The sequence below is a fragment of the Nematostella vectensis genome, chromosome 12 (genome assembly GCF_932526225.1).
Source record: "Nematostella vectensis chromosome 12, jaNemVect1.1, whole genome shotgun sequence".
NCBI classification, from domain to species: domain Eukaryota; kingdom Metazoa; phylum Cnidaria; class Anthozoa; order Actiniaria; family Edwardsiidae; genus Nematostella; species Nematostella vectensis.
Genome location: NC_064045.1, coordinates 9,356,328 through 9,383,312, shown reverse-complemented (window position 1 = coordinate 9,383,312; position 26,985 = coordinate 9,356,328). Strand labels below are relative to the sequence as shown.

Genomic DNA, 26,985 nt, shown 5'->3' with positions numbered 1-26,985 from the left:
GCTAGTGACCCTCGCCTTAGTATTGTACTTCCCCGAGTCTCACAGAACGTTACCCAGGGCGTCCACGGCTACTAGCTTTACCTCGAGCTTCTTTTCCATCTCAAAGAGGTCTTCTTTGGTGCATCCTGTAGTGGCCAGCTTCTTGTCAAATTGCTCGAGGATCTTGCCTCGTGTCTTGGTTAGACAGAGGGAGCGCGAGGTGCGCGATTCCTCAAGAAGTCAGCAACGTAACTCACAACACAGTTAGCGAAGGTGTCACCCCCTCTCGCTCAAACATTGATCCAGGCTCAAACTTTTGCTCAGGTAAAGGGCGAAGCTCGTATCTCACGTAGACGAGGTACTCTCGTCCTTTCTCCCAAATGCCCGCATCGATGCCTTCCAGGGCGCCGACTGCGATTTGGTTCCATCTTTTGACTAATGACCCACCAATCTTGTGCTCCGAGCGCCCTTCCTCCTCTGTAATTGGCGCCAATGGCTCTGCGGGGGTCTTACCAACGACCGTAAAAAGTCTGTAACGCCGGTCAGGGTCTACCATCTCAAGCACCGGTGGCAGCACTGCGTTTGCCCGCAGAGACTCTCGCTCGTGCGAGACCCACCACACCGACCCATCGTCATTAATATCAGGCCACCGCATAAACGGCTTTGGAGCAATGACTCCTGCTCCACCAAGATCTCGTATCTCCTGGTAAACACCGGCGCTTATGTCTTGGCCCCGAAGAGTGGCATCCACGCTTGGGAACCGAAGATGGGCGCCCCCGACGAAGAGAGAATAGTACTTCTTGGGGTCGAAGCTCTCTGGGCCCTTTAGCCGCCGTCCCGGCAGCAAAGGGTGGAACTCGCGCCGGACTTCCTCTGTCCACACTTTCGCCGGTACAAGCGGCTTAAGCAGCTTGTGTTTGACATCGTCGGGGATGTCCTCGTCCAGGATGTTCTGGACCAGCCCTGCCAGTGCGGCGGGCGCCTCTTTGTCAGGCATGCTATTGAGAATCTCCTCTATGTAAGCGTCCATGTTTGGGCATATTTTGTGCCACCCAGTCTCTAATTGCCCGTATCGCGGGCTGCGATGTCAGACAGGACGAGTGTTTGGGTATGCCTTGTGCCACCCAGTCTTTAATTGCCCGTACCGCGGGCTGCGATGTCAGACAGGACGAGTGCGAACCATTCCCGAGCGCGCCTCTCGACGCCGCGCATCCTCTGACCTTCACGATTCGCACCGCAGGGGCGGCACAACCGCGTCTCCGACTGCGTCCCTATGCCGCAGATCCTGCACTGCACAGGGAGGGGGCTGCCCTTACGGAGCCTTTGGAGGTGCACCTTGCAGTAGGTGTCCATGCACCTCTGGCCACACGTGTTTGCATGGCCGATCTTCAGCCACCCGCAGTAATCTTTTCCGCACTTCATCCTTCGAACGCTTGGTATACTACAGGACAGACGGGGGTCTAATTGCAATGTTCCCACATGTTATGTCGAAGGCATACACACAAGGGGGGGGCAGCCACCCCCTTTTAGGCTCGCCTAGAGCGAGGCGCTTTTTTAGCGAGCTAAAAAGCAAAAGCTTTAAGCAACTCCTCTCCCACGAGGCTCCGAGACGGTATACCCCAGGCGTTGAATATGCCGCGCGAAGCGTTGGGCATACAAAAAACAACGGAGAACGGGCTGGGGGGCGCGGCGGGGCGCGGCGCGGGTTACCCCCATTGCTATGAAACCCCCAGTACCCCAGCGCTTCGCGCTACTCGGACCCCGCCCGGCCATGGGAAACGGGCAGGGGGGCGCGGCGGGGGAGGCCCCAGTCCCGCGATTTTTCGCCTCAGTTGTTTATGTACGTGAAACCTTATCTGCTTCCCCAGACGGCATACCCTAGACCGCGGAGGACGGACGCGCCCGGCCTCCATGCACAATTGCCCCAAAAAATTAAGTACGTGAGGCCGTTTCTATGAAATGACCTAGTCCCCCCCAGCGCTAAAATACAGCCTCGATCTGATGTAGGCTTGGTTGGTTATGGGCCTTTAAGCTAAACTAAAGTTCGAGTGCTCACAAAAATCCTAGACACCTTATCAAGTAATTATCCTCACGCAGGCGCGTACCAGGGGGGGGGGGGGGGGGCAAGAAGAATACTTCAAACACACAAGATCGACATTTTACTGGGTTGCTTGATTAATTTGAAAACTGTCGGACATTAATTCCATGAAGACCTTTCCTGCTTGTCGGGCAAATAGCCACTGCGATTACTTTCCGTCGTTTCCCTTATATTCAGTGTTATTTCTAAGCCAAATATCTGGAAATAAGGCCTGCTCGCCCCACCCCTGATCATAATTCTCTTCCTAATAATTCATTAGGTATTATGTTCTTATATTACACTAAAAGCTAAGAACATCGTTAAGAACATTATCCTAGTAAAATACAACTAAAATGCTCCCCATTGTTTCCTTCGGTTTATAAAAACAGATCACTGTTTCAATAATCTTGTATGTGCCTGTATTCACATCGCTTCCAGCGGGTTTTAGCTAGGCATACGATACTCATCAACGGGCTATTACACATGAATTCGTGAGAGCAATATCTTTTTATGTGATAGGTTTAGAAATCACCATATTTACCTTGTGTTTTTGTTGACCATCGGAATTCAGGATCTTTCACAGTGATTGTTCCATTGATGGTCGTTTCACGAGAAGACACCATCGCCACAACTGCTATGCTTATCCCTGCTCGGACTCCATAAGACAATAGAAAGGCGAGCATCGTAAGAAACGCAATACAATAACGCTTGGGTAGAAACAAGCAATAAGAGTTGCTGCAACAGTGGTTATCTGGTCGATCGTCATTGGATGTGAAAAGTTCATGCTGGCCCTTCCATTCTGTTGGGCTTAGCTGAGGGAACAAAACTTTTTGTTTATGTTTGAAAGCCATTAAATGTTTCCCACCACGGAATCCGATATTCTCAAAAATGATTTGCTTCATTGTGCAGTGTTTCACTTCAAAGAGCAGTTGATGCAAATAGGGGCACTTATTGCTCGCGGCAAATATGCTTGAGTGATAAAGGAATGGTGAATCATTCATATATTTATTAACAGTTATCTCTTTTGTTATAAGAGACCTCGAGAGTTTCACCTACCATGCCCTCGTGGGAGTACGCTTGTTGGGATACCAAGAAAGGCAATATATCGAATGAATTGTATCCATTCTGGTCTGCCCTGAAGAAGTCTTATAAAAGACGAAAATTTGGCAGAGTAGAATTCGAAGCTTTGGTGTATTGTATTCATTCTTCTGGTTCACGAACACGACTAATTGGGCTTTTTGTATTTATTCATTCTGGTCTTAGAGTTTTCATTTTCAGGATCGTAGACAGAACGTGCTTATTATCGTTAAGTATAGGATATTTATAGATAAAATTATATGGTGTTCTTAGTTGTGTGATGTGTGTCAGATTAAGCAGGTCTTTCAAAGAATGAGTTCTGATGCTAGTTATCTATAAGCCCCGTGCAAAAGCAACCAACATTGAAAACTGGCATGATGTCAAAGTTTGTCAAATTCTGTTCTTGTTATGGAAATCAGCTCCTATTTCCGGTAACATCCGGGAATCTCACTTTGCTCGTCGTCTCCATGGCGACAGCACGGCATCCCGTAATAATCTTTAGCGTCCTCGGCTTCTTCTATGGTCTGGTGCATATTCGAGTAGATTGTCTCGGGGATCCAGTACGTTGTCATGGCAGCGATGAGTGACAGCACTCCAAATATGGTGATAGGAAGGGCCACGCCTACACCAGCAAGATGTCCCTGGGGAATTTTAAAGGTTTTTTTTTAATTATTGTCGAGTTAATACGTAAAGATTAATCTTGTTAATTAAAGTTTAAAAAATAAACATCTTTCCTACCAAGTGAGAAGAATACAATAGAAGATGAAAATAGCCTTATTCTAGCAAATTACTCTACCTTATCATATAATGAATAGGTCACGACATAGCCTGCTTCTTGGGTGGGTCTACTTTCTTTGAAAGTAGAGAGAGGTCAGGCGTTGCCCACGGTTGTAGCTCGCCCGACGCATTGATTGCGTAAAACACTGCTCCGCAGAACACAATAGCAGCGATTAGAAAAAACACGATGCCCCACTCGTGGATGCTCTGAGTATTAAAAAATGAGATGAAAATTACAGCTACATTTTTTTGTGCAAAAAGCATCGGGATTGCTTTACTGGATTTTCTTTGGTTGGATTTGAATGGTTGATGATTTTACTAAGGCAGAAGCAGAGGAAGCAAAGTTTTCAGGGTGGGGTTTCAAGAAGAAAGCAAATCCTTCCTGCAACTTAGATGGTCCAGATTCATGCTTCGCCTAGGAAATTATTTTGGAGACTGTTGAGCGCCTGTTGAGCGCCGATCAGATGGCATGGTTTTGTTGCTAAGTCTGACTTGGTCACAGGGACGGATCTCGCCTATTGCCAAGCGGGGGGGGGGGGGGGGGGGGGGTGACCCAAACATTTTCGTCATTATTTTACCTTCGTAACGATTTTTGAATGTGCAGACACAAAGAAAACAATAAAAAAGGCAGCCCAATGGGGGTTTGAACCCCCTTCTTCCCCCCCCCCCCCCCCCCTCCCCAAGACGCACACATACACACACCATAGATCCGCTACTGGGTAACGATTACCTTCGCAGTTCTGGACTTAAACAATTTTCGGGCTAGATGTAACTTTGATGGGGTTGGCGAGCTGTTCGTAACTTGAGCAGGGATGGCGGGCTGTACTTTACTTGAGCGGGGCTGGTGGGCTGTATACGTTAATTGATAGGGGCTGGCGAGCTGTACTTAACTGGGGCTAGAAGTAACTTGAGTGGGGCTAGGGCTGGACGTAACTTGAATCGGGCTAAAGTTAGACGTAACTTGAGAGGGGCTAGGGCGCTAGACGTAACTTGAGTGGGGCTAAAGGTAGACGTAACTTGAGTAGGGCTGGAGCTAGACGTAATTTGAATGGGGGTAAAGGTAGACGTAACTTGAGAGGGGCTAGGGCGCTAGACGTAACTTGAGTGGGGCTAAAGGTAGACGTAACTTGAGAGGGGCTAGGGCGCTAGACGTAACTTGAGTGGGGTTTAAGGTAGACTTAACTTGAATAGGGCTGGGGCTAGACGTATCTTGAGTGGGGCTAAAGGTAGACGTAACTTGAGTGGGGCTAAAGTTAGACGTAACTTGTGTGGGGCCAGGGCTAAACGTAACATATGTGTTATGGAATAGACTAATAACATTTATATTTCGTACTATAATGTGTATTTGGATAAAAATTATCTATCACACATGCACGCACTTTTTCATAATAAAAGCATTCATTAACTTTTTACCTCAGATTTTACGATTAGTCCAACAACCAGTGGTGCCATAATTCCATTAAACGTCGCAAGAGTATTGGCCATTCCCATTATGATACCAGAGTACCGGGGTGCGATATCGAACGCGTTGACGCCCACCCCAGCATACAAAGTGGCCATGGAACCTAAACCAAGGACGATAGGCACCACCTTATAGGGTGTACAAGCCACTATGATGAGGCAAATACACTGAAGAAAAAAGCCTACAAGAAACGTATTATCATCATCATTGTGATAATTATCATTATCAACGTCAATTTTACTATCATTCACATCGCTAATCAACATAAACTTTACTATAATTATCATCACCACCATCACAATTATAAAAATTTGCATTTGGCGTTGAGGAAAATGTATGCGCTTAGTAAACGCCTTTTTCAAATAAGGCTGCACTGAAGAAATGGATTTTTCTTATTTGGGACAGTTGTATATTCACGGTACTCACCGCCACATGTAAATAGTTTACGGATGTTTGTCATTGACAGGACTTCCTTGGTATTCATGAAATCTGCTAATCTTGTCATTATGGGTAGGATTATGGCCACTGCCAAAAACGAGACTCCGTACAAAACACCGGTCTGTGAAAGAGCAAAGAGAGTAAAGGATACTATCATACTTTAGCCTAGTAACCAAATGTTGCAGTCGGCTTTTGAACACTAGCGCATAAGTGGGGGGGGGTGGTTGAAAGTTGAGGGAGGGGTGGATGGTGGATGGTGGTTTCAGGGGGCGGTCTGTAAAAGACCAAAGAGTGTAAAGGATATTATATGACATTATCAACGAAGTATTGTTAGCCTGTAGCTAAATACTTGTCATAAAATTGATGATAGAAGTTATGCTCTCGTTACGCAGCGGGTCATGCTTACGCTACGAACACACTATGGTAACGCCACTATTGTAACGCCACTATGTTAATCTAGTCACGCCATGATTATGCTCTTGTAAACGCCACTATCATACTCTAGCCTAGTAACCAAATGTTGCAGTCATCTTTTGGTCACGAGCGCCCTGCCATCAGGGGCGGCGGAACGGTCCCATAAGTGGGGGGGGGGGGGGGAGGCGAAAGTTGGGGGGGGGGGTGGATAGTGGTTTCAGGGAGCAAAGAGCGTAAAGGATATTATATGACATTACCAACTGCAGTATTGTTAGCCTGTCGCCTAGCTTAAAACTTCTCATAAAAACCGTGATAGAAGTTCATTCTTTTTCAACCCCGATTAATCCAATAGTCTGATAGGATCGTGAATCCTGGTCATGCCATAGATGCCTGCCATGATAGTGTATTACTTACGCAAAGATCACATTATATGGTCACGCTATGATTATGCTCTAGTCAGACAACTATGATATTCTAGCCTAGTTACTACGATTACACTATGGTCACGCCCCGATATATAACCTAGTCACGTTCCAATTTTTCTCTGGTCACGCCAAGATCAAACTCGGGTCAAACCATGATTATATGGTTTGGTTTTTATATGGTATGGTATGGTATGGTATGGTATATTATATGGTATGGTTTTTATATGATTATATTATATAGGTCACACAACTACGAAACACTTAGTTACCCCCGATCGCACTTTGCTCACGCCCCTATCAAACTGTAGTTATATCATTATTGTGCTTTCGTCAGGTCACTATCATAACCTAGCCAAGTTACGCTACGAACACACTATGGTCACGCCACTATCTTAATCTAGTCACGCATCAATTATGCTCTGGTCAACGCTCTAGCCTAGTCACCAATTGTTGCAATCGCCTTTTGGTCACCAGTGCCCTAGCCAAGTCATCTCTCTTCGATTTATCTCTCGTCACGCCAAAGCCGTGATATTGTCATCACACTTTACCGGATACCTACCAGTTTTATATCATATCCAAGACCGAACTTGAGATAAGAGGGCAATTCTGTGAGGAATGTGAACAACATCCAACCGCTAGTGCCCCAGCCAATGACAACGCTCCACACCGGTAAAGACGTCAGAATCTTCCTCCAAGGCGTTGGTACATCCTAAATTATCATGAAAACAGAGTGGCGTTGTTTAGATCTAGTCATTACAGGAAGGTATAGGTATACTATAGGTATATAGGCAATATACCAACCGAAGTATTGTTAGCCTTTCGGCTAGCTTAATACTTCTCATAAAAACTGTGATAGAAGTTCACTCTTTTTCAACCCCGATTAATCCAACAGTCTGATCGGATCGTGAAACCTAAAATATCATGAAAACAGAGTGGCGTCGTTTTGATCTAGTCATTACAGGAAGGTATAGGTATATTATATGTATATAGGCAATATACAGGCCCGTACCCAGGGGGGGGGTTCAGGGGGTGCGAACCCCCCAACAAAGTCAAAGGGGGTGCAGCCCCCCCCCTCCCCAACACACACAAACACTCAAAGTCGAAGGTCTATTTTCGGTTCTCAATAGTCGTGCTATTGGTAGACTATAACTATAAAGCATAAGCTAGATCACTGTGGTATGTAGCCAAATCCGATAATAAACGTCCCATGGAGATACTGCAAAGGCATAAAAAAATTCCTCCTCCCCCCTCTCCCCCGGAAAAATTAGGTCCACTTTTTCGGATTTCGCCCCGCCCAAGAAAAATCCTGGGTAGGGCCTGATATAATAAATCAACCGTTGAATCCATTGTACTTTTTCAGTAGCTGTCTTTTCTTGTTCACACGAACTCAGCAACTCGTGGCTCAGACGAGAATCATCGAAAGGAGAACGCTTCACGACAATAAACCAAACAAATGCCAATAAGATAGTTACTGCACCTGAGGACAAGCGGCATGCATTAGACAGCAGATAGACGGACGGGATCAAAAGTGGTATATTTAACACTGTCAAAACAGAGTAGGTTTTAATACGCTGACGTTACGAGCACAAAGTAGAAAGGGCGAAAGCGCCGCGAAGCCCCTCGTGAACGGAATCCCATACCTAAGAAAAAGTGGTATACAAGAAAAATATGGTAGCAAATATTGGTAACCAGTCGGCTCGAGTTTTCGTCTGTCAGTTCGTCCCCAAAAAGCATCGTATGACAACCAAATTAGGAGGGTGTCATGAAGGTGACAAGTGGGATGCGAAAATACGGTCACGTGTTGTGTGAAGTCATCGACGTGATTAAAAGCAAAAACATTCATATCTCGCGTAAGAAACATTGTTTCACAACCAAAATTGGGAGGTGTCGTGTTTGTGTCAAGGTGGTGCACGAGATTTGTGACGTAATCGGTGACGTCACTAAAAGCAAAATTATTCCGATTTCATTAAGAACAAGAATATCCATATCTCATGAACGAAACATCATATGACAACCAATCTTGGTATGTGTCATGGTGTCAAGGGGGGTGCACCGATATAGTCACGTGATTGTGACGGCGTCACTAGAAGCAAAAAAGTGCTGCCGTCATCAAAATAAAAAGATATTAATATTTCATTAGAGAAACATCGTATGACATCCAAACTCGGAAGGTGTCATGAAGGTGACAAGTGGGATGCGAAAATATAATCACGTGTTTTACGACGTCATCGACGTGAAACATCGTAAGAGAACCAAACTCGGTAGGTGTCTCGGTAGGTGACATGTATGTTCGCGGTGGGTGGCAATGAGATGGTCACGTTACGTCATCGATGACGTCACTAAAAGTAAAACTACCCTGACGCCGAAACATCGTATGACTATTTTAATAGTCAAGCTTAAAAGCTTGTCAAGGGTTGGGGGAAGGGGGTTAATAATAATATTTATTATTTCTTAAATTATCAAGGGAAAATAAGCGAACATTTAGAGCTTGGAGCTCCGCTTTTGGGCAATGCCTAAATTTGTATGAATTTTAAAAATCACTTACCCGAACTATAGAAAATTGACGGCCAGTCAAACCAAGATTCTAACTGCCCCAGTACTGGTGGGATTATAGCCAAACCGATATAAATACCTGCAAATGGATTGAAACTTTATGGTACGATCTAGCTAGACCCATGACAAACGCTTTTAAATAGATGTATGATTGTTGTAGTGTTTTACTTTACTCCTGGGTGTTATCATGATGACCCGTTATAATGAATGGTTGTAAGTATCGCAATTCTCCCAAATGAAATTTTCATTATTTTTCTTTTTCAATCTTGGAGCATCCTGCATAAGGTCACATAAAAATTATTGTCGTTTCTGGTCGCCGCCACATCCCGAATTAGTGCTGCATACAACCTTTTATTTATTTTTTTTTTATTTCAAATCTTTCTCAGTAAAACCTCTAGAATTTTTTTTTTGAGATTTGCGCTCTTCCCTAATGGTAATGACAGAAAATAGACATCAAATCACGTCATACATCGAAAGATGTGCTAAGCTAAACAATGTCGTTAAAGTAGCTTCGGTTGGAGTAATCATTTTTCTCCGCGAGAAAATAAAGGGTCGCGGCATATTACACAAAAAAGCAAAATTTTTGAAAAAGAAGAAAAAAAATACAAATAAAAGAACAAACATAAAAATCGCCCACCGGCATGCTCCCGAAGAAGAAATCGCGACCAGAAACGAAATATTCTTATGTGTCCTTATCCCTTGGATGCTTCTGTTCCAAGGGCTTACGATGAGCCCCCCTTCACGAAACACGTTAAAATGGCATACTTCGTCGTTTGAATATGTTCTGATACCGAAAATTGCTGGGTAAAAATTATCTGTTCCTGTTTTCCAAGGAGGGACCTTGAATTTCTTTTTTTCCCAGCAAGCCAGCAGTGGTAGGCATTTAAGCTCATAAATAATTGCCCCTAATAACCCGTCGGAACGATTTTTTCCCCAAGCAACCGCTCCAGCTCCCAAAAAATATTTCCAGCACAACAAGTTCGACTCCACAAATTTGCCAGCAGAACCATTCTGGTCGATTTTTCCCCAGCAACCGAGGGGTCTAACATCTTCCCAGCCAGCAAAAAAAAAAAAAAAAAAACGGGCTGCGGATTAACAGATCCGTTTTGTGCCCTTGCCTGTTCGTTTTCATGGTAGGGGCGTTGTTTCACTTGTTTAGGTTTGCTCGAACCGGGTTACACATTAGTTCGAAACAAAACGCACTTGCTTTCAAAGTAAACAGTCTATGACAAGCATTGATACATAGAATATGATATACACGTTTTGCCGGTTCAGACGTTATTTTAAATAGATTACTCATACAAGAGGGGGACTCCGATAAAAACAGACGGGGTTGATCGTCGGCAAAATCGATTTGCCGGTGGCCAACAGAAAAATTCTTACCCCTAAGAGATAGCAAATTGGGTGTGCTCGAAGGAATTTTTAACCCCAAGAGATAGCAGAATCCGAAAAAGTTCTTACAACATCCCCTAAGGGATGGCAGCTGGTCTAAATTTTATACCCTTAAAGATGTGACGATCACCCCCGTCTACTTTTCTGGAGAGTCCCCCCAGGGCACTCATACTTGTTATAGGTCTTTTGGAAATCACTCACCGGACAAAGAAAAGGTCACATAAGTAGATTTCTCCCCATAAGGCGCCCGTCTGTTCTAGAAGTCGTACAGGGCAGGAGTCATCACCCCCTTGAAGTATAAGTAAGTTTGTAAACCAGGGGTTATAACGTCCCCAGACGCCCGTAAAATATAGGCCCAAACTCCAAAACGCCAGAAATGCAAACTAAACATCACCAGACCCGGATACTCATTGATTGCTCCAAGGTATAGACGAACTTTGAAAGCGCATCGAAGCAATGTAATAGAATTGAATCTATTGTTAAAATATCAGCCTTGATTGCTGAACAATTCGTAAACAAATGCTTAAACTCAGAAACATTTCTTATCAAAAAAGAACTACAAAATAGAGACAAGCAAACACAGATCAAGTCACAAATAGATACCTTTATTGCGCTCCGTCCGTCAGGTCCCATTTTACAGCCATCAGCCACAATAATCAATGCTAAAACCTCTATTAGAAGCGAGTCACCATCTTTAAAGGCTATATTGCATGCCAGCACTGCATGATGGGAGTCTTTGAAACACCTTGACAGAGAGGCGGGAAAACTCTTCTCCCATAATCATACCATTTTTTTATAAGTTTCTTTACCCCAAAGCCAAACAAAACATTTCCAGGTCCAAGGAACCCAGAAAAAAGCCTCAAAACAATTTTTAAATAAGGTTGGGTAGCAAAGATGTTCCACATTGGAGAGTATGAGGCCATTCATTAGAAAATTCTATTCTTACTCGGTGAAACCCAAACAAGGAATTATCACATCAAATCAACCTCAGCGTGCAAACATCCATAAGCACATAGCTTTTATTATGCCCTAATAGACTTTGTGATGTCCTAAGGCACTCTCCAGATGTGAAAAAGCTGTAATTTTTTAGCAAATTACAAGCAAAACTGTTGTAAGCAACAGGCTGTAGCAGTGCCGTCGCTAGAAAGAAAAGACCGCAGTGCATTGTTGGAAACTTCAAGGCATACCGTCTTAGGTAAGCGGTAGCTAAACCTAAACTGGTAGTATTGACTTGATATAGGGGTTTTTTTTTTCAGTCTTGCAATTTTGCTCAAAAGTACCTAGGAGTGAAAACTCACATTCCTTGGTACTTTGGAGGGCCGACGGAAACCTCAACCGGCAAGAGACGAATCTAATAGAATCCGCGCTATTAACAGGCCATTCATTCATATCCTCAATAAAACTTCCAATAGACACACTTCTTTTACAATTGTGAAATATTTCTCGCGTTTTCCGTTAAAAATAATCGGAGAGACGTGACGGAAAAACATGACTTGACGTTTCCAATAACCTCATTTCACATCAAATAAGGCGGAAAATTCCCCTAATTACTTAGTGAGTAATATCAAACAAAATATCAAATGCGACCTTTTTTAAATTGATGCGACTTTTTGTAAAGTATCATTTAAATTTGAGGTTTTCGTCCCTGAGCCCATACATAGCGCAAGGATGATCAAGAAAAAAAAAATTTTCTTTTCTTGAAAAGCCAAAATCAGGGTGTGTGCATTTCGGCGACTATTTTTTGTGTTTTGAAATGGGAAAATCAGTCCGGAATGCAAGGAACTGATGGCCATTGTAAGAAATTGTATCTTCTTTCCCCATCTCTTCGAAGTGCGCATGTTCAGGGTTTTTCCGTCATGTCAATCGGAGATGGTTACGTAGTAGACCGGAAGTAAACTGGTGATAAAACCGCTTTAGCGACCAGCCTCTGAACTGTGAAATGCGGGACCGCTTTAAAGAGGGTACCTTTTCTGTGGAGGCACACCCGCTTAACAAGGAAAGGGGGATTTTAGTCCATTCCGGTGAGAAATTAACACGGATCGTTACTTGATCGATAAATGTGCAAATTATGGACTAGACTTTGTGGTTTGCGTTTTTAAAGGCATGCTGTCTTTTCTTCGACGAGGGCCCAAAATAATGAAGGCTTTGGGATTATCGCGTTGTAACTGACCTTACATGAGCCCACTGCTGTGCTGGCTGCCACAAGGAGTGCAACGTGTGTTCGCGCCGCCACAGGAGAAAGGAACACAAATATTGATGAAAACAGCATACACAAGCCCAGGACAACTCGACCACCGAATCTTTGAGCCAGCACTCCGCCAGGTACTTGGGTCAGCATGTAGCCCCCAAAAAAGGAGCCAAGAATAACCCCTGCGTAGAATTAAAGTTCGTGGTTACTAATTTCGTGAATATATACAGCTTTTTCAAAGTTGGCACCGCCAGTGCTCAAAAACGCAAGACTGCTTCCAGTTACCGCTCGCTTAAACTAGCCTTTTTGTTTTAAAATGGCTGCTTTTTGTCTGAGAACTGTCACATTTTTGCGAATGCTAAGAAAACTAGAGCAAAGCGATTAAGCGGGAGGAAGTGTGTTTTTGTGGACGGAACGTGAGGTATGTCAAAAATTACTTTCCTACCCTTCACTCCGTTCTGGTAAGAGTTTCAAATCGTGAAATTTGAATTTTGAAAAAGGCGCTTTAATACGGCCAGAAAACACGCAAAAAGTAAACATTAACATAACACTAGACTACACACGTAATACATGTTTTTATTTTTATTTTTCACTAATGTTGTTTTTCGCCCTTTGTTTACCGTAAATATCATAAGGGACAAATAAAGAGCTTGGCCTACCTGTGATTGTCGATATACGCTACTGATTGTCCAAACGTGTGAATAAATATTAATTTCGCGTAAAAGCATGTGCAATCCATATGTGTAAATGCCCAATGAGTGTTTTTGATTGTCCGTTGATCCCAATGAATGTTCGCGCATATACAATTATTGTTATTAAAAGTCGATGCACGCTAATACGCAAAAGATACATTTTTTTCTTTTGCGCTTATAATGTCCCTCTCCCGTTTATTAAACAGCAAAAGGTGAAGAAAGGGTTTTTGTTTTTAGGGGAGGGGGTGGGTAAAGTGATGCGGGGGTTAATACGGAGGTTTTACGGTAATTAACACTCACTACATCATCAAACATTACTCCTATACATCATTCTAAACTAACAAACATAGATAATTTTTGGTCGCCCTTTATTTTACAGCGATTCTTCTTTCCGTGGTTTTCGTATGAGCGATTCGATCAGGCTCAGTGCACAGGTCGTTATAATTCATTGCTTTTTAGAAAAAAAATGATCCGCTTCAATTACACCGGTCCTCATCTTAGGCTTGAGAATGCTGATAAGGTAAACCGACGTCCGAGGGCTCCTTAAAATTCGTCAATTGAGAAGGTCTCTGAATGTTACTAAGATTCCTAGGTACCAGACCCCAAAAACGACATTTTTTTCATGTGCCACAGATTTAGGGTACGAATGCTACTAGTAAAATATAACTTAAATGCTCCCCATTGTTTCCGTCGTTTTATAAAAACAGATCACTGTTTCAATAATTTTGTGTGTGCCTGTATTTACAGCGCTTCCTGCGGGTTTCAGCTACGAATACGTTACTCATCAACGGGCTATTACACATGAATTCGCGAGAGCAATATCTTTTTATGTGATAGGTTTAGAAATCACCATATTCACCTTGTGTTTTTGTTGACCATCGGAATTCAGGATCTTTCACAGTGATTGTTCCATTGATGGTCGTTTCACGAGAAGACACCATCGCCACAACTGCTATGCTTATCCCTGCTCGGACTCCATAAGACAATAGAAAGGCGAGCATCGTAAGAAACGCAATACAATAACGCTTGGGTAGAAACAAGCAATAAGAGTTGCTGCAACAGTGGTTATCTGGTCGATCGTCATTGGACGTGAAAAGTTCATGCTCGCCCTTCCATTCTGTTGGGTTTAGTTGAGGGAACAAAACTTTTTGTTTATGTTTGAAAGCCATTAAATGTTTCCCACCACGGAATCCGATATTCTCAAAAATGATTTGCTTCATTGTGCAGTGTTTCACTTCAAAGAGCAGTTGATGCAAATAGGGGTACTTATTGCCCGCGGCCTCGCGGCAAATATGCTTGAGTGATAAAGGACTTGGTGAATCATTAATAGATTTATAAACAGTTATCTCTTTTGTTATAAGAGACCTCGAGAGTTTCACCTACCATGCCCTCGTGGGAGTACGCTTGTTGGGATACCAAGAAAGGCAATATATCGAATGAATTGTATCCATTCTGGTCTGCCCTGAAGAAGTCTTATTAAATACAAAAATTTGGCAGAGTAGAATTCGAGGCTTTGCTGTATTGTATTCATTCTTCTGGTTCACGAACACGGCATATTGGGCTTTTTGTATTTATTCATTCTGGTCTGAGACTTTTCATTTTCAGGATCGTAGACAGAACGTGCTTGTTATCGTTAAGTATAGGATAATTATAGATAAAATTATATGGTGTTCTTAGTTGTGTGATTGTCAGTTTAAGCAGGTCTTTCAAAGAATGAGTTCTGATGCTAGTTATCTTTAAGCCCCGTGCAAAAGCAACCAACATTGAAAACTGGCATGATGTCAATGTTTGTCAAATTCTGTTCTTTTGTTATGGAAATCAGCTCCTATTTACGGTAACATCCGGGAATCTCACTTTGCTCGTTGTCTTCATGGCGACAGCACGGCATCCCGTAATAATCTTTAGCGTCCTCGGCTTCTTCTATGGTCTGGTGCATATTCGAGTAGATTGTCTCGGGGATCCAGAACGTTACCATGGCAGCGATGAGTGACAGCACTCCAAATATGGTGATGGGAAGGGCCACGCCTACACCAGCAAAATGTCCCTGGGGAATTTTAAAGGTTTTTTTTTATTATTGTCGAGTTAATACGTAAAGATTAATCTTGTTAATTAAAGTTTAAAAATAAACATCTTTGCTACCAAGTGAGAAGAATACAATAGAGAATGAAAATAACCTTATTTTAGCAAATTACTCTACCTTATCATATAATGAATATGTCACGACATAGCCTGCTTCTTGGGTGGGTCTACTTTCTTTGAAAGTAGAGAGAGGTCAGGCGTTGCCCACGGTTGTAGCTCGCCCGACGCATTGATTGCGTAAAACACTGCTCCGTAGAACACAATGGCAGCGATAAGAAGAAACACGATGCCCCACTCGTGGATGCTCTGAGTATTAAAAAATGAGATGAAAATTACAGCTACATTTTTTGTGCAAAAAGCATCGGGCTTGCTTTACTGGATTTTCTTTGTTTGGATTTGAATGGTTGATGATTTTACTAAGGCAGAAGCAGAGGAAGCAAAGTTTTCAGGGTGGGGTTTCAAGAAGAAAGCAAATCCTTCCTGCAACTTAAAGGGTCCAGATTCATGCTTCGCCGTGGAAATTATTTTGGAGACTGTTGAGCGCCTGTTGAGCGCCGATCAGATGGCATGGTTTTGTTGCTAAGTCTGACTTGGTCACAGGGGCGGATCTCGCCTATTGCCAAGGGGGGGGGGGGGGGGGTGACCCAAACATTTTCGTCATTATTTTACCTTCGTAACGATTTTTGAATGTACAGACACAAAGAAAACAATAAAAAAGGCAGCCCAATGGGGGTTTGAACCCCCTTCTTCCCCCCCCCCCCCCCCCTCCCCAAGACGCACACATACACACACACACCATAGATCCGCTACTGGGTAACGATTACCTTCGCAGTTCTGGACTTAAACAATTTTCGGGCTAGATGTAACTTTGATGGGGTTGGCGAGCTGTGCGTAACTTGAGCAGGGATGGCGGGCTGTACTTTACTTGAGCGGGGCTGGTGGGCTGTACGTTAATTGATAGGGGCTGGCGAGCTGTACTTAACTGGGGCTAGAAGTAACTTGAGTGGGGCTAGGGCTGGACGTAACTTGAATGGGGCTAAAGTTAGACGTAACTTGAGAGGGGCTAGGGCGCTAGACGTAACTTGAGTGGGGCTAAAGGTAGACGTAACTTGAGTAGGGCTGGGGCTAGACGTAATTTGAATGGGGCTAAAGTTAGACGTAACTTGAGAGGGGCTAGGGCGCTAGACGTAACTTGAGTGGGGCTAAAGGTAGACGTAACTTGAGTAGGGCTGGGGCTAGACGTAATTTGAATGGGGGTAAAGGTAGACGTTACTTGACTGGAGCTAAAATTATACGTAAGACGTAACTTGAGCGGGGCTAAAGTTAGAAGTAACTTGAGAGGGGCTAGGGCGCTAGACGTAACTTGAGTGGGGCTAAAGGTAGACTTAACTTGAATAGGGCTGGGTCTAGACGTAACTTGAGTGGGGCTAAAGTTAGACGTAACTTGTGTGGGGCCAGGGCTAAACGTAACATATGTGTTATGGACTAGACTAATAACATTTATATTTCGTACTATAATGTGTATTTGGTTGAAAATTCTCTATCAGACATGCACGCACTTTTTCATAATAAAAGCATTCATTAACTTTTTACCTCAGATTTTACGATTAGTCCAACAACCAGTGGTGCCATAATTCCATTAAACGTCGCAAGAGTATTGGCCATTCCCATTATGATACCAGAGTACCGGGGTGCGATATCGAACGCGTTGACGCCCACCCCAGCATTCAAAGTGGCCATGGAACCTAAACCAAGGACGATAGGCACCACCTTATAGGGTGTACAAGCCACTAATATAGATTTAGGCACTGCCTAAAAGCGGAGCCAGCATTGAACACCTTCTGTGTTGACTGATTGAGGTATTTTTGGGGGATCTAGGATCCTGCTCTTTACGGAGATTTATTTATTGTACCAACCAAATGGATCCAGGCCTTATTCAATAATTTAAATTATGCAGTACATCAAAGTTAATAAACACAATTCCTGGTGTGAATATGGCTGTCAAAGTTGTCAAGAGTCTAATGGTAAATTCTTATGTCCCATCATAGAAGTTTATAAATATTTTTTTTTTAATCAAAACAATATAACTCCGACAAGCTTTGCCCTTGTGCAGAATAGGTCATGGATGTAACAGCATTCCACAGATTTGAAATAATATATTTACAAAGTGACCATGGAACCTAAACCAAGGACGATAGGCACCACCTTATAGGGTGTACAAGCCACTATGATGAGGCAAATACACTGAAGAAAAAAGCCTACAAGAAACGTATTATCATCATCATTGTGATAATTATCATTATCAACGTCAATTTTACTATCATTCACATCGCTAATCAACATAAACTTTATTATAATTATCATCACCACCATCACAATTATAAAAATTTGCATTTGGCGTTGAGGAAAATGTATGCGCTTAGTAAACGCCTTTCTCAAATAAGGCTGCACTGAAGAAATGGATTTTTCTTATTTGGAACAGTTGTATATTCACGGTACTCACCGCCACATGTGAATAGTTTACGGATGTTTGTCATTGACAGGACTTCCTTGGTATTCATGAAATCTGCTAATCTTGTCATTATGGGTAGCATTATGGCCACTGCCAAAAACGAGACTCCGTACAAAACACCGGTCTGTGAACGAGCAAAGAGCGTAAAGGATATTATATGACATTATTTCCCAGTGATGAATTTTCACGCGCGCTCATTGGTCAATACTGGTCGCGTGCACAATTTCACAGGACAAATATCATTCGATAACGTCCAGCAAAAGTGGTATCTGTCCTGTGAACATTTTTGTGCAGTCAAAACTCACTTATCGTCTGCTCAATAACTCCTCAAACAAACACCAAGATTTTGAAAACGCCATAAAGGCACAGAAAGAATGCTTTATTTCTTTTATAGAATTATCATCAATATGTTTTTTTAGAATTTATCCTGTAACTTGAAAGAAAAAACAATGACAAAAAAAACTTCACAACAGCGCGCGCTCGTGGTGTCATTCCCGTGCACGTCAGCGCGCACAGAAGACATTTCAAACTTGCAGAACAATAAGAAAACAGTATAGGTGAAAATCCATCAGTTGAAATGCAAGTTTTGAGCTTGTTTTTGTTCGTTGGATTATTGCATGGATTTTTATGAATTGCGAATGGCAAAAATAACAGCGCGCGCTCGTGGCGTCATTCCAGTGCACGTCAGCGCGCTTTGAAGACATTTTTCGCATTTTCAGCGTAGTCGCTGGGATATGAAATAAATAAACCCCTTCTTTGGCTCACTGTGATATCGGCAGATAATGTCCGCGGATGAGAAATGGTCCTCAAAATTTCACAGTTGCCCTCGAAGCTTTGCTTCTCGTACCATTTTTTCGTTTTTTCGTACCATTTCTCATCCTTGGACATTATCCACCGATATCCCAGCCGCTAGAAAGGGTTTATTTACTAATTACCAACGAAGTATTGTTAGCCTGTCGGCTAGCTAAAAACTTGTCATAAAATCGGTGATAGACGTTATTCTCTTGTTGCGCAGCTGTTATACTTACGCCACGAACACACTATGGTAACGCCACTATGGTAACGCCACTATGTTAATCTAGTCACGCCATGATTATGCTCTGGTAAACTAACGCCCTGCCATCAGGGGCGGCGGAACGGTTCCATAAGTGGGGGGGGGGGGGGGGGGGGGCGAAAGTTGGGGGAGGGATGGATAGTGGTTTCAGGGAGCAAAGAGCGTAAAGGATATTATATGACATTACCAACTGCAGTATTGTTAGCCTGTCGGCTAGCTTAATACTTCTCATAAAAACCGTGATAGAAGTTCATTCTTTTTCAACCCCGATTAATCTAATAGTCTGATAGGATCGTGAATCCTGGTCATGCCATAGATGCCTGCCATGATAGTGAATTACTTACGCAAAGATCATATTATATGGTCACGCTATGATTATGCTCTAGTCAGACAACTATGATATTCTAGCCTAGTCACTACGATCACACTATGGTCACGCCCCGATATATAACCTAGTCACGTTCCAATTTTTCTCTGGTCACGCCAAGATCAAACTCGGGTCAAACCATGATTCAGGTCACACAACTACGAAACACTTACTGAGTTACGCTCCGATCACACTTTGCTCACGCCCCTATCAAACTGTAGTTATATCATTATTGTGCTTTCGTCAGGGCCCTATCATAACCTAGCCAAGTTACGCTACGAACACACTATGGTCACGCAACTATCTTAATCTAGTCACGCCACAATTATGCTCTGGTAATCGCTCTAGCCTAGTCACCAATTGTTGCAATCGCCTTTTGGTCACCAGTGCCCTAGCCAAGTCATCTCTCTTCGATTTATCTCTCGTCACGCCAAAGCCGTGATATTGTCATCACACTTTACCGGAAACCTACCAGTTTTATATCATATCCAAGACCGAACTTGAGATAAGAGGGCAATTCTGTGAGGAATGTGAACAACATCCAACCGCTAGTGCCCCAGCCAATGACAACGCTCCACACCGGTAAAGACGTCAGAATCTTCTTCCAAGGCGTTGGTACATTCTAAATTATCATGAGAACAGGGTGGCGTTGTTTAGATCTAGTCATTACAGGAAGGTATAGGTATAGTATAGGTATATAGGCAATAATCCAACCGAAGTATTGTTAGCCTTTCGGCTAGCTTAATACTTCTCATAAAAACTGTGAGAGAAGTTCACTCTTTTTCAACCCCGATTAATCCAACAGTCTGATCGGATCGTGAAACCTAAAATATCATGAGAACAGAGTGGCGTCGTTGTGATCTAGTCATAACAGGAAGGTATAGGTATATTATATGTATATAGGCAATATACAGGCCCGTACCCAGGGGGGGTTCAAGGGGTGCGAACCCCCCCCCCCCCCCCCAACACACACAAACACACAAAGTCGAAGGTCTACTTTCGGTTCTCAATAGTCGTGCTATTGGTAGACTATAACTATAAAGCATAAGCTAGATCACTGTGGTATGTAGCCAAATCCGATAATAAACGTCCCATGGAGATACTGCAAAGGCATAAAAAAATTCCTCCCCCCCCCCCCAGGAAAAATTAGGTCCACTTTTTCGGATTTCGCCCAGCCCAAGAAAAATCCTGGGTAGGGCCTGATATAATAAATCAACCGTTGAACCCATTGTACTTTTTCAGTAGCTGTCTTTTCTTGTTCACACGAACTCAGCAACTCGTCGCTCAGACGAGAATCATCGACAGGAGAACGCTTCACGACAATAAACCAAACAAATGCCAATAAGATAGTTACTGCACCTGAGGACAAGCGGCATACATTAGACAGCAGATAGACGGACGGGATCAAAAGTGGTATATTTAACACTGTCAAAACAGAGTAGGTTTTAATACGCTGACGTTACGAGCACAAAGTAGAAAGGGCGAAAGCGCCGCGAAGCCCATCGTGAACGGAGTCCCATACCTAAGAAAAAGTGGTATACAAGAAAAATATGGTAGCAAATATTGGTAACCAGTCGACTCGAGTTTTCGTCTGTCAGTTCGTCCCCAAAAAGCATCGTATGACAACCAAACTAGGAGGGTGTCATGAAGGTGACAAGTGGGATGCGAAAATACGGTCACGTGTTGTGTGAAGTCATCGACGTGATTAAAAGCAAAAACATTCATATCTCGCGTAAGAAACATTGTTTCACAACCAAAATTGGGAGGTGTCGTGTTTGTGTCAAGGTGGTGCACGAGATTTGTGACGTAATCGGTGACGTCACTAAAAGCAAAACTATTCCGATTTCATTAAGAACAAGAATATCCATATCTCATGAACGAAACATCATATGACAACCAATGTTGGTATGTGTCATGAAGGTGTCAAGGGGGGTGCACCGATATAGTCACGTGATTGAGACGGCGTCACTAGAAGCAAAAAAGTGCTGCCGTCATCAAAATAGAAAGATATTAATATTTCATTAGAGAAACATCGTATGACAACCAAACTCGGAAGGTGTCATGAAGGTGACAAGTGGGATGCGAAAATATGGTCACGTGTTTTACTAAAAGTAAAACTACCCTGACGCCGAAACATCGTATGACTATTAAGCTTGTCAAGGGTGGGGGGAAGGGGGTTAATAATAATATTTATTATTTCTTAAATTATCAAGGGAAAATAAGCGAAGATTTAGAGCTTGGAGCTCCGCTTTTGGGCAATTTGTATGAATTTTAAAAATCACTTACCTGAACTATAGAAAATTGACGGCCAGTCAAACCAAGATTCTAACTGCCCCAGTACTGGTGGGATTATAGCCAAACCGATGTAAACACCTGCAAATGGATTGAAACTTTATGGTACGATTTAGCTAGACCCATGACAAACGCCTTTAAATAGATGTATGATTGTTGTAGTGTTTTACTTTACTCCTGGATGTTATCATGATGACCCGTTATAATGAATGGTTGTAAGTATCGCAATTCTCCCAAATGAAATTTTCATTATTTTTTTTTTTTCAATCTTGGAGCATCCTGCATAAGGTCACATAAAAATTATTGTCGTTTCTGGTCGCCGCCACATCCCGAATTAGTGCTGCATACAACCTTTTATTTATTTTTTTTTATTTCAAATCTTTCTCAGTAAAACCTCTAGAATTTTTTTTTTGAGATTTGCGCTGGTAATGACAGAAAATAGACATCAAATCACGTCATACATCGAAAGATGTGCTAAGCTAAACAATGTCGTTAAAGTAGCTCCGGTTGGAGTAATCATTTTTCTCCGCGAGAAAATAAAGGGTCGCGGCATATTACACAAAAAAGCAAAATTTTTGAAAAAGAAGAAAAAAAATACAAATAAAAGAACAAACATAAAAATCGCCCACCGGCATGCTCCCGAAGGAGAAAGCGCGACCAGAAACGAAATATTCTTATGTGTCCTTATCCCTTGGATGCTTCTGTTCCAAGGGCTTACGATGAGCCCCCCTTCACGAAACACGTTAAAATGGCATACTTCGTCGTTTGAATATGTTCTGATACCAAAAATTGCTGGGGAAAAATTATCTGTTCCTGTTTTCCAAGGAGGGACCTTGAATTTCTTTTTTTCCCAGCAAGCCAGCAGTGGTAGGCATTTAAGCTCATAAATAATTGCCCCTAATAACCCGTCGGAACGATTTTTTCCCCAAGCAACCGCTCCAGCTCCCAAAAAATATTTCCAGCACAACAAGTTCGACTCCACAAATTTGCCAGCAGAACCATTCTGGCCGATTTTTTCCCAGCAACCGAGGGGTCTAGCATCTCCCCCCCCCCCTAAGGGATGGCAGCTGGTCTAAATTTTATACCCTAAAAGATATGACGATCACCCCCGTCTACTTTTCTGGAGAGTCCCCCCGGGCACTCATACTTGTTATAGGTCTTTTGGAAATCACTCACCGGACAAAGAAAAGGTCACATAAGTAGATTTCTCCCCATAAGGCGCCCGTCTGTTCCAGAAGTCGTACAGGGCGGGAGTCATCACCCCCTTGAAGTATAAGTAAGTTTGTAAACCAGGGGTTATAACGTCCCCAGACGCCCGTAAAATATAGGCCCAAACTCCAAAACGCCATAAATGCAAACTAAACATCACCAGACCCGGATACTCATTGATTGCTCCAAGGTATAGACGAACTTTAAAAGCGCATCGAAGCAATGTAATAGAATTGAATCTATTGTTAAAATATCAGCCTTGATTGCTGAACAATTCGTAAACAAATGCTTAAACTCAGAAACATTTCTTATCAAAAAAGACAAAAAATTCCGAACTACAAAATAGAGACAAGCAAACACAGATCAAGTCACAAATAGATACCTTTATTGTGCTCCGTCCGTCAGGTCCCATTTTACAGCCATCAGCCACAATAATCAATGCTAAAACCTCTATTAGAAGCGAGTCACCATCTTTAAAGGCTATATTGCATGCCAGCACTGCATGATGGGAGTCTTGGAAACACCTTAACAGAGAGGCGGGAAAACTCTTCTCCCATAATCATACCATTTTTTTATAAGTTTCTTTGCCCCAAAGCCAAACAAAACATTTCCAGGTCCAAGGAACCCAGAAAAAAGCCTGAAAACAATTTTTAAATAAGGTTGGGTAGCAAAGATGTTCCACATTGGAGAGTATGAGGCCATTCATTAGAAAATTCTATTCTTACTCGGTGAAACCCAAACAAGGAATTATCACATCAAATCAACCTCAGCGTGCAAACAACCATAAGCACATAGCATTAATTATGCCCTAATAGACTTTGTGATGTCCTAAGGCACTCTCCAGATGTGAAAAAGCTGTAATTTTTAAGCAAATTACAGGCAAAGCTGTTGAAAACAACAGGCTGTAGCAGTGCCGTCGCTAGACAGAAAAGACCGCAGTGCATTGTTGGAAACTTCAAGGCATACCGTCTTAGGTCAGCGGTAGCTAAACTTAAACTGGTAGTGTTGACTTGATATAGGGTTTTTTTTTTCAGTCTGTTTTTCTTGCACTTTTGCTCAAAAGTACCTAGGAGTGAAAACTTACATTCCTTGGTACTTTGGAGGGCCGACGGAAACCTCAACCAGCAAGAGACGAATCTAATAGAATCCGCGCTATTTAACAGGCCATCCATTCATATCCTCAATAAAACTTCCAATAGACACACTTCTTTTACAATTGTGAAATATTTCTCGCGTTTTCCGTTAAAAATAATCGGAGAGACATGACGGAAAACATGACTTGACGTTTACAATAAGCTCATTTCACATCAAATAAGGCGGAAAATTCCCCTAATTACTTAGTGAGTAATATCAAACAAAATATCAAATGCGACCTTTTTTAAATTGATGCGTCTTTTTGTAAAGTATCATTGAAATTTGAGGTTTTCGTCCCTGAGCCCATACATAGCGCAAGGATAATCAAGAAAAAAATTTTCTTAAAAAGCCAAAATCAGGGTATGTGCATTTCGGCGACTATTTTTTGTGTTTTGAAATGGGAAAATCAGTCCGGAATGCAAGGAACTGATGGCCATTGTAAGAAATTGTATCTTCTTCCCCCATCCCTTCGAAGTGCGCATGTTCAGGGTCAATCGGAGATGGTTACGTAGTAGACCGGAAGTAAACTGGTGATAAAACCGCTTTAGCGACCAGCCTCTGAAATGTGAAATGCGGGACCGCTTTAAAGAGGGTACCTTTTCTGTGGAGGCACACCCGCTTAACAAGGAAAGGGGGATTTTAGTCCATTTCGGTGAGAAATTAACACGGATCGTTACTTGATCGATAAATGTGCAAATTATGGACTAGACTTTGTGGTTTGCGTTTTTAAAGGCATGCTGTCTTTTCTTCGACGAGGGCCCAAAATAATGAAGGCTTTGGGATTATCGCGTTGTAACTGACCTTACATGAGCCCACTGCTGCGCTGGCTGCCACAAGGAGTGCAACGTGTGTTCGCGCCGCCACAGGAGAAAGGAACACAAATATTGATGAAAACAGCATACACAAGCCCAGGACAACTCGACCACCGAATCTTTGAGCCAGCACTCCGCCAGGTACTTGGGTCAGCATGTAGCCCCCAAAAAAGGAGCCAAGAATAACCCCTGCGTAGAATTAAAGTTCGTGGTTACTAATTTCGTGAATATATACAGCTTTTTCAAAGTTGGCACCGCCAGTGCCCAAAAATGCAAGACTACTTCCAGTTACCGCTCGCTTGCCTTTTTGTTTTAAAATGGCTGCTTTTTGTCTGAGAACTGTCACATTTTTGCGAATTATAAGAAAACTAGAGCAAAGCTAAGGCTATAATTTTCTTATGACTTCCTCGTTATCAAACACATCTGTCATCGTTTGTACAGTATGGTGCTAATGCTGTACAATTAGTCAAAACAGCGACTGAAGTCATCCCTTCGTTATTTTGATACAACTCTACGGTTGTAGTACGATTGATGTTTGGGTAGGTTGGACTCCTATCTGTGAGGATGTCGCCGTGATTTGAGCGCGATTAAGCGGAAGGAAGTGTGTTTTTGAGGACGAAACGTGAGGTATGCCCAAAATTACTTTCCTACCTTTCACTTCGTTCTGGTAAGAGTTTCAAATCGTGAAATTTGAATCTTGAAAAAGGCGCTTTAATACGGCCAGAAAACACGCAAAAAGTAAACATTAACATAACACTAGACTACACACGTATTTTCATGTATTTTTTTTTTTATTTTTCACTAATGTTGTTTTTCGCCCTTTGTTTACCGTAAATATCATAAGGGACAAATAAAGAGCTTGGCCTACCTGTGATTGTCGATACACGCTACTGATTGTCCAAACGTGTGAATAAATATTAATTTCGCGTAAAAGCATGTGCAATCCATATGTGTAAATGCCCAATGAGTGTTTTTGATTGTCCGTTGATCCCAATGAATGTTCGCGCATATACAATTATTGTTATTAAAAGTCGATGCACGCTAATACGCAAAAGATACATTTTTTTCTTATGCGCTTATAAATGTCCCTCTCCCTTTTATTAAACAGCAAAAGGTGAAAAAAGGGTTTCTGTTTTTTAGGGGAGGGGGTGGGTAAAGTGATGCGGGGGTTAATACGGAGGTTTTACGGTAATTAACACTCACTACATCATCAAAAATTACTCCTATACATCATTCTAAACTAACAAACATAGATCATTTTCGGTCGCCCTTTATTTTACAGCGATTCTTCTTTCCGTGGTTTTCGTATGAGCGATTCGATCAGGCTCAGTGCACAGGTCGTTATAATTCATTGCTTTTTAGAAAAAAAAATGATCCGCTTCAATTACACCGGTCCTCATCTTAGGCTTGGGAATGCTGATAAGGTAAACCGACGTCCGAGGGCTCCTTAAAATTCGTCAATTGAGAAGGTCTCTGAATGTAACTAAGATTCCTAGGTACCAGACCCCAGTTTTAATAATCTTGTGTGTGTCTGTATTTACAGCGCTTCCAGCGGGTTTCAGCTACGCATACGTTACTCATCAACGGGCTATTACACATGAATTCGTGAGAGCAATATCTTTTTATGTGATAGGTTTAGAAATCACCATATTTACCTTGTGTTTTTGTTGACCATCGGAATTCAGGATCTTTCACAGTGATTGTTCCATTGATGGTCGTTTCACGAGAAGACACCATCGCCACAACTGCTATGCTTATCCCTGCTCGGACTCCATAAGACAATAGAAAGGCGAGCATCGTAAGAAACGCAATACAATAACGCTTGGGTAGAAACAAGCAATAAGAGTTGCTGCAACAGTGGTTATCTGGTCGATCGTCATTGGATGTAAAAAGTTCATGCTCGCCCTTCCATTCTGTTGGGTTTAGTTGAGGGAACAAAACTTTTTGTTTATGTTTGGAAGCCATTAAATGTTTCCTACCACAGATTCCGATATTCTCAAAAATGATGTGCCTTTCACTTCAAAGAGCAGTTGATGCAATTATGGGTACTTA

General features: G+C 42.5%; 4 protein-coding genes and 1 long non-coding RNA gene across 8 annotated transcripts in view; all 5 read right to left on the bottom strand.

Annotated features, from left to right (window-relative positions):
- Positions 1–3,770, bottom strand: part of LOC5501824 (vesicular glutamate transporter 2) — a 39,258-nt gene extending 35,488 nt beyond the window's left edge. Inside the window, exon 1 of the mRNA XM_001623034.3 lies at positions 2,598–3,770. Coding sequence (XP_001623084.3) covers positions 2,598–3,057 — 460 coding nt within the window. The 5' untranslated portion in view covers positions 3,058–3,770. The remainder of the gene's footprint in view (positions 1–2,597) is intronic.
- Positions 3,771–3,934: 164 nt separating this feature from the next.
- Positions 3,935–5,632, bottom strand: LOC125557456 (vesicular glutamate transporter 2-like). Its single transcript, XM_048720091.1, has 2 exons — positions 5,324–5,632; positions 3,935–4,117 (listed from the first exon to the last, which is right to left on the bottom strand). Exons 1-2 carry the CDS (start codon positions 5,468–5,470, stop codon positions 3,950–3,952), a joined length of 315 nt encoding a protein of 104 aa, XP_048576048.1. The 5' UTR covers positions 5,471–5,632; the 3' UTR covers positions 3,935–3,949.
- A 106-nt stretch (positions 5,633–5,738) lies between these two features.
- LOC125557458 lies at positions 5,739–8,149 on the bottom strand. Its single transcript, XR_007305285.1, has 3 exons — positions 8,002–8,149; positions 7,209–7,358; positions 5,739–5,931 (listed from the first exon to the last, which is right to left on the bottom strand). It is a non-coding gene; the product is annotated as an uncharacterized LOC125557458 (long non-coding RNA).
- Positions 8,150–9,065: 916 nt separating this feature from the next.
- LOC5505305 (vesicular glutamate transporter 1) lies at positions 9,066–14,898 on the bottom strand. 2 transcript variants are annotated; one of them, XM_048720079.1, is made up of 4 exons: positions 14,334–14,898; positions 12,765–12,964; positions 10,796–10,883; positions 9,066–9,281 (listed from the first exon to the last, which is right to left on the bottom strand). In XM_048720079.1, the coding sequence occupies exons 1-3, from the start codon at positions 14,692–14,694 to the stop codon at positions 10,851–10,853; spliced, it is 594 nt and encodes a 197-aa protein (XP_048576036.1). In that variant the 5' UTR covers positions 14,695–14,898; the 3' UTR covers positions 9,066–9,281; positions 10,796–10,850. The 2 variants fall into 2 exon arrangements, with proteins under 2 accessions (XP_048576036.1, XP_048576035.1); XM_048720078.1 differs by lacking the exons at positions 9,066–9,281; positions 10,796–10,883 and having other exon boundaries at positions 12,293–12,964.
- A 132-nt stretch (positions 14,899–15,030) lies between these two features.
- On the bottom strand, positions 15,031–26,898 carry LOC5501823 (vesicular glutamate transporter 3). 3 transcript variants are annotated; one of them, XM_048720075.1, is made up of 11 exons: positions 26,589–26,898; positions 24,923–25,122; positions 22,955–23,042; positions 21,773–21,859; positions 20,721–20,845; positions 19,959–20,108; positions 18,057–18,189; positions 17,759–17,811; positions 17,147–17,323; positions 15,672–15,859; positions 15,031–15,518 (listed from the first exon to the last, which is right to left on the bottom strand). In XM_048720075.1, exons 1-10 carry the CDS (start codon positions 26,896–26,898, stop codon positions 15,692–15,694), a joined length of 1,491 nt encoding a protein of 496 aa, XP_048576032.1. In that variant the 3' UTR covers positions 15,031–15,518; positions 15,672–15,691. The 3 variants fall into 3 exon arrangements, with proteins under 3 accessions (XP_048576032.1, XP_048576033.1, XP_048576034.1); XM_048720076.1 differs by lacking the exon at positions 17,759–17,811 and having other exon boundaries at positions 17,147–17,298; XM_048720077.1 differs by lacking the exons at positions 15,031–15,518; positions 15,672–15,859 and adding an exon at positions 16,327–16,496.
- Between the last annotated feature and the right edge of the window lie 87 nt (positions 26,899–26,985).

Bases quoted from the DNA above. Each gene is read 5' to 3' on its own strand.
- LOC125557456 (XM_048720091.1), bottom strand. From the start codon at position 5,470: ATGGCCACTTTGTATGCTGGGGTGGGCGTCAACGCGTTCGATATCGCA. The intron at 4,118-5,323 runs GTAAAAAGTTAA...TTTAATACTCAG, and splicing joins GACTAATCGTAAAATCTGAG to AGCATCCACGAGTGGGGCAT.
- LOC5505305 (XM_048720078.1), bottom strand. From the start codon at position 14,694: ATGAAGCAAATCATTTTTGAGAATATCGGATTCCGTGGTGGGAAACAT. The intron at 12,965-14,333 runs GTGAATATGGTG...AATTCTACGCAG, and splicing joins ATGGTCAACAAAAACACAAG to GGGTTATTCTTGGCTCCTTT.
- LOC5501823 (XM_048720075.1), bottom strand. From the start codon at position 26,898: ATGGCTTCCAAACATAAACAAAAAGTTTTGTTCCCTCAACTAAACCCA. The intron at 21,860-22,954 runs GTGAGTGATTTC...ATCCATTTGCAG, and splicing joins TGTGACCTTTTCTTTGTCCG to GTGTTTACATCGGTTTGGCT. The intron at 20,846-21,772 runs GTAAGTGATTTT...GCTTGTCCTCAG, and splicing joins GTCAATTTTCTATAGTTCAG to GTGCAGTAACTATCTTATTG.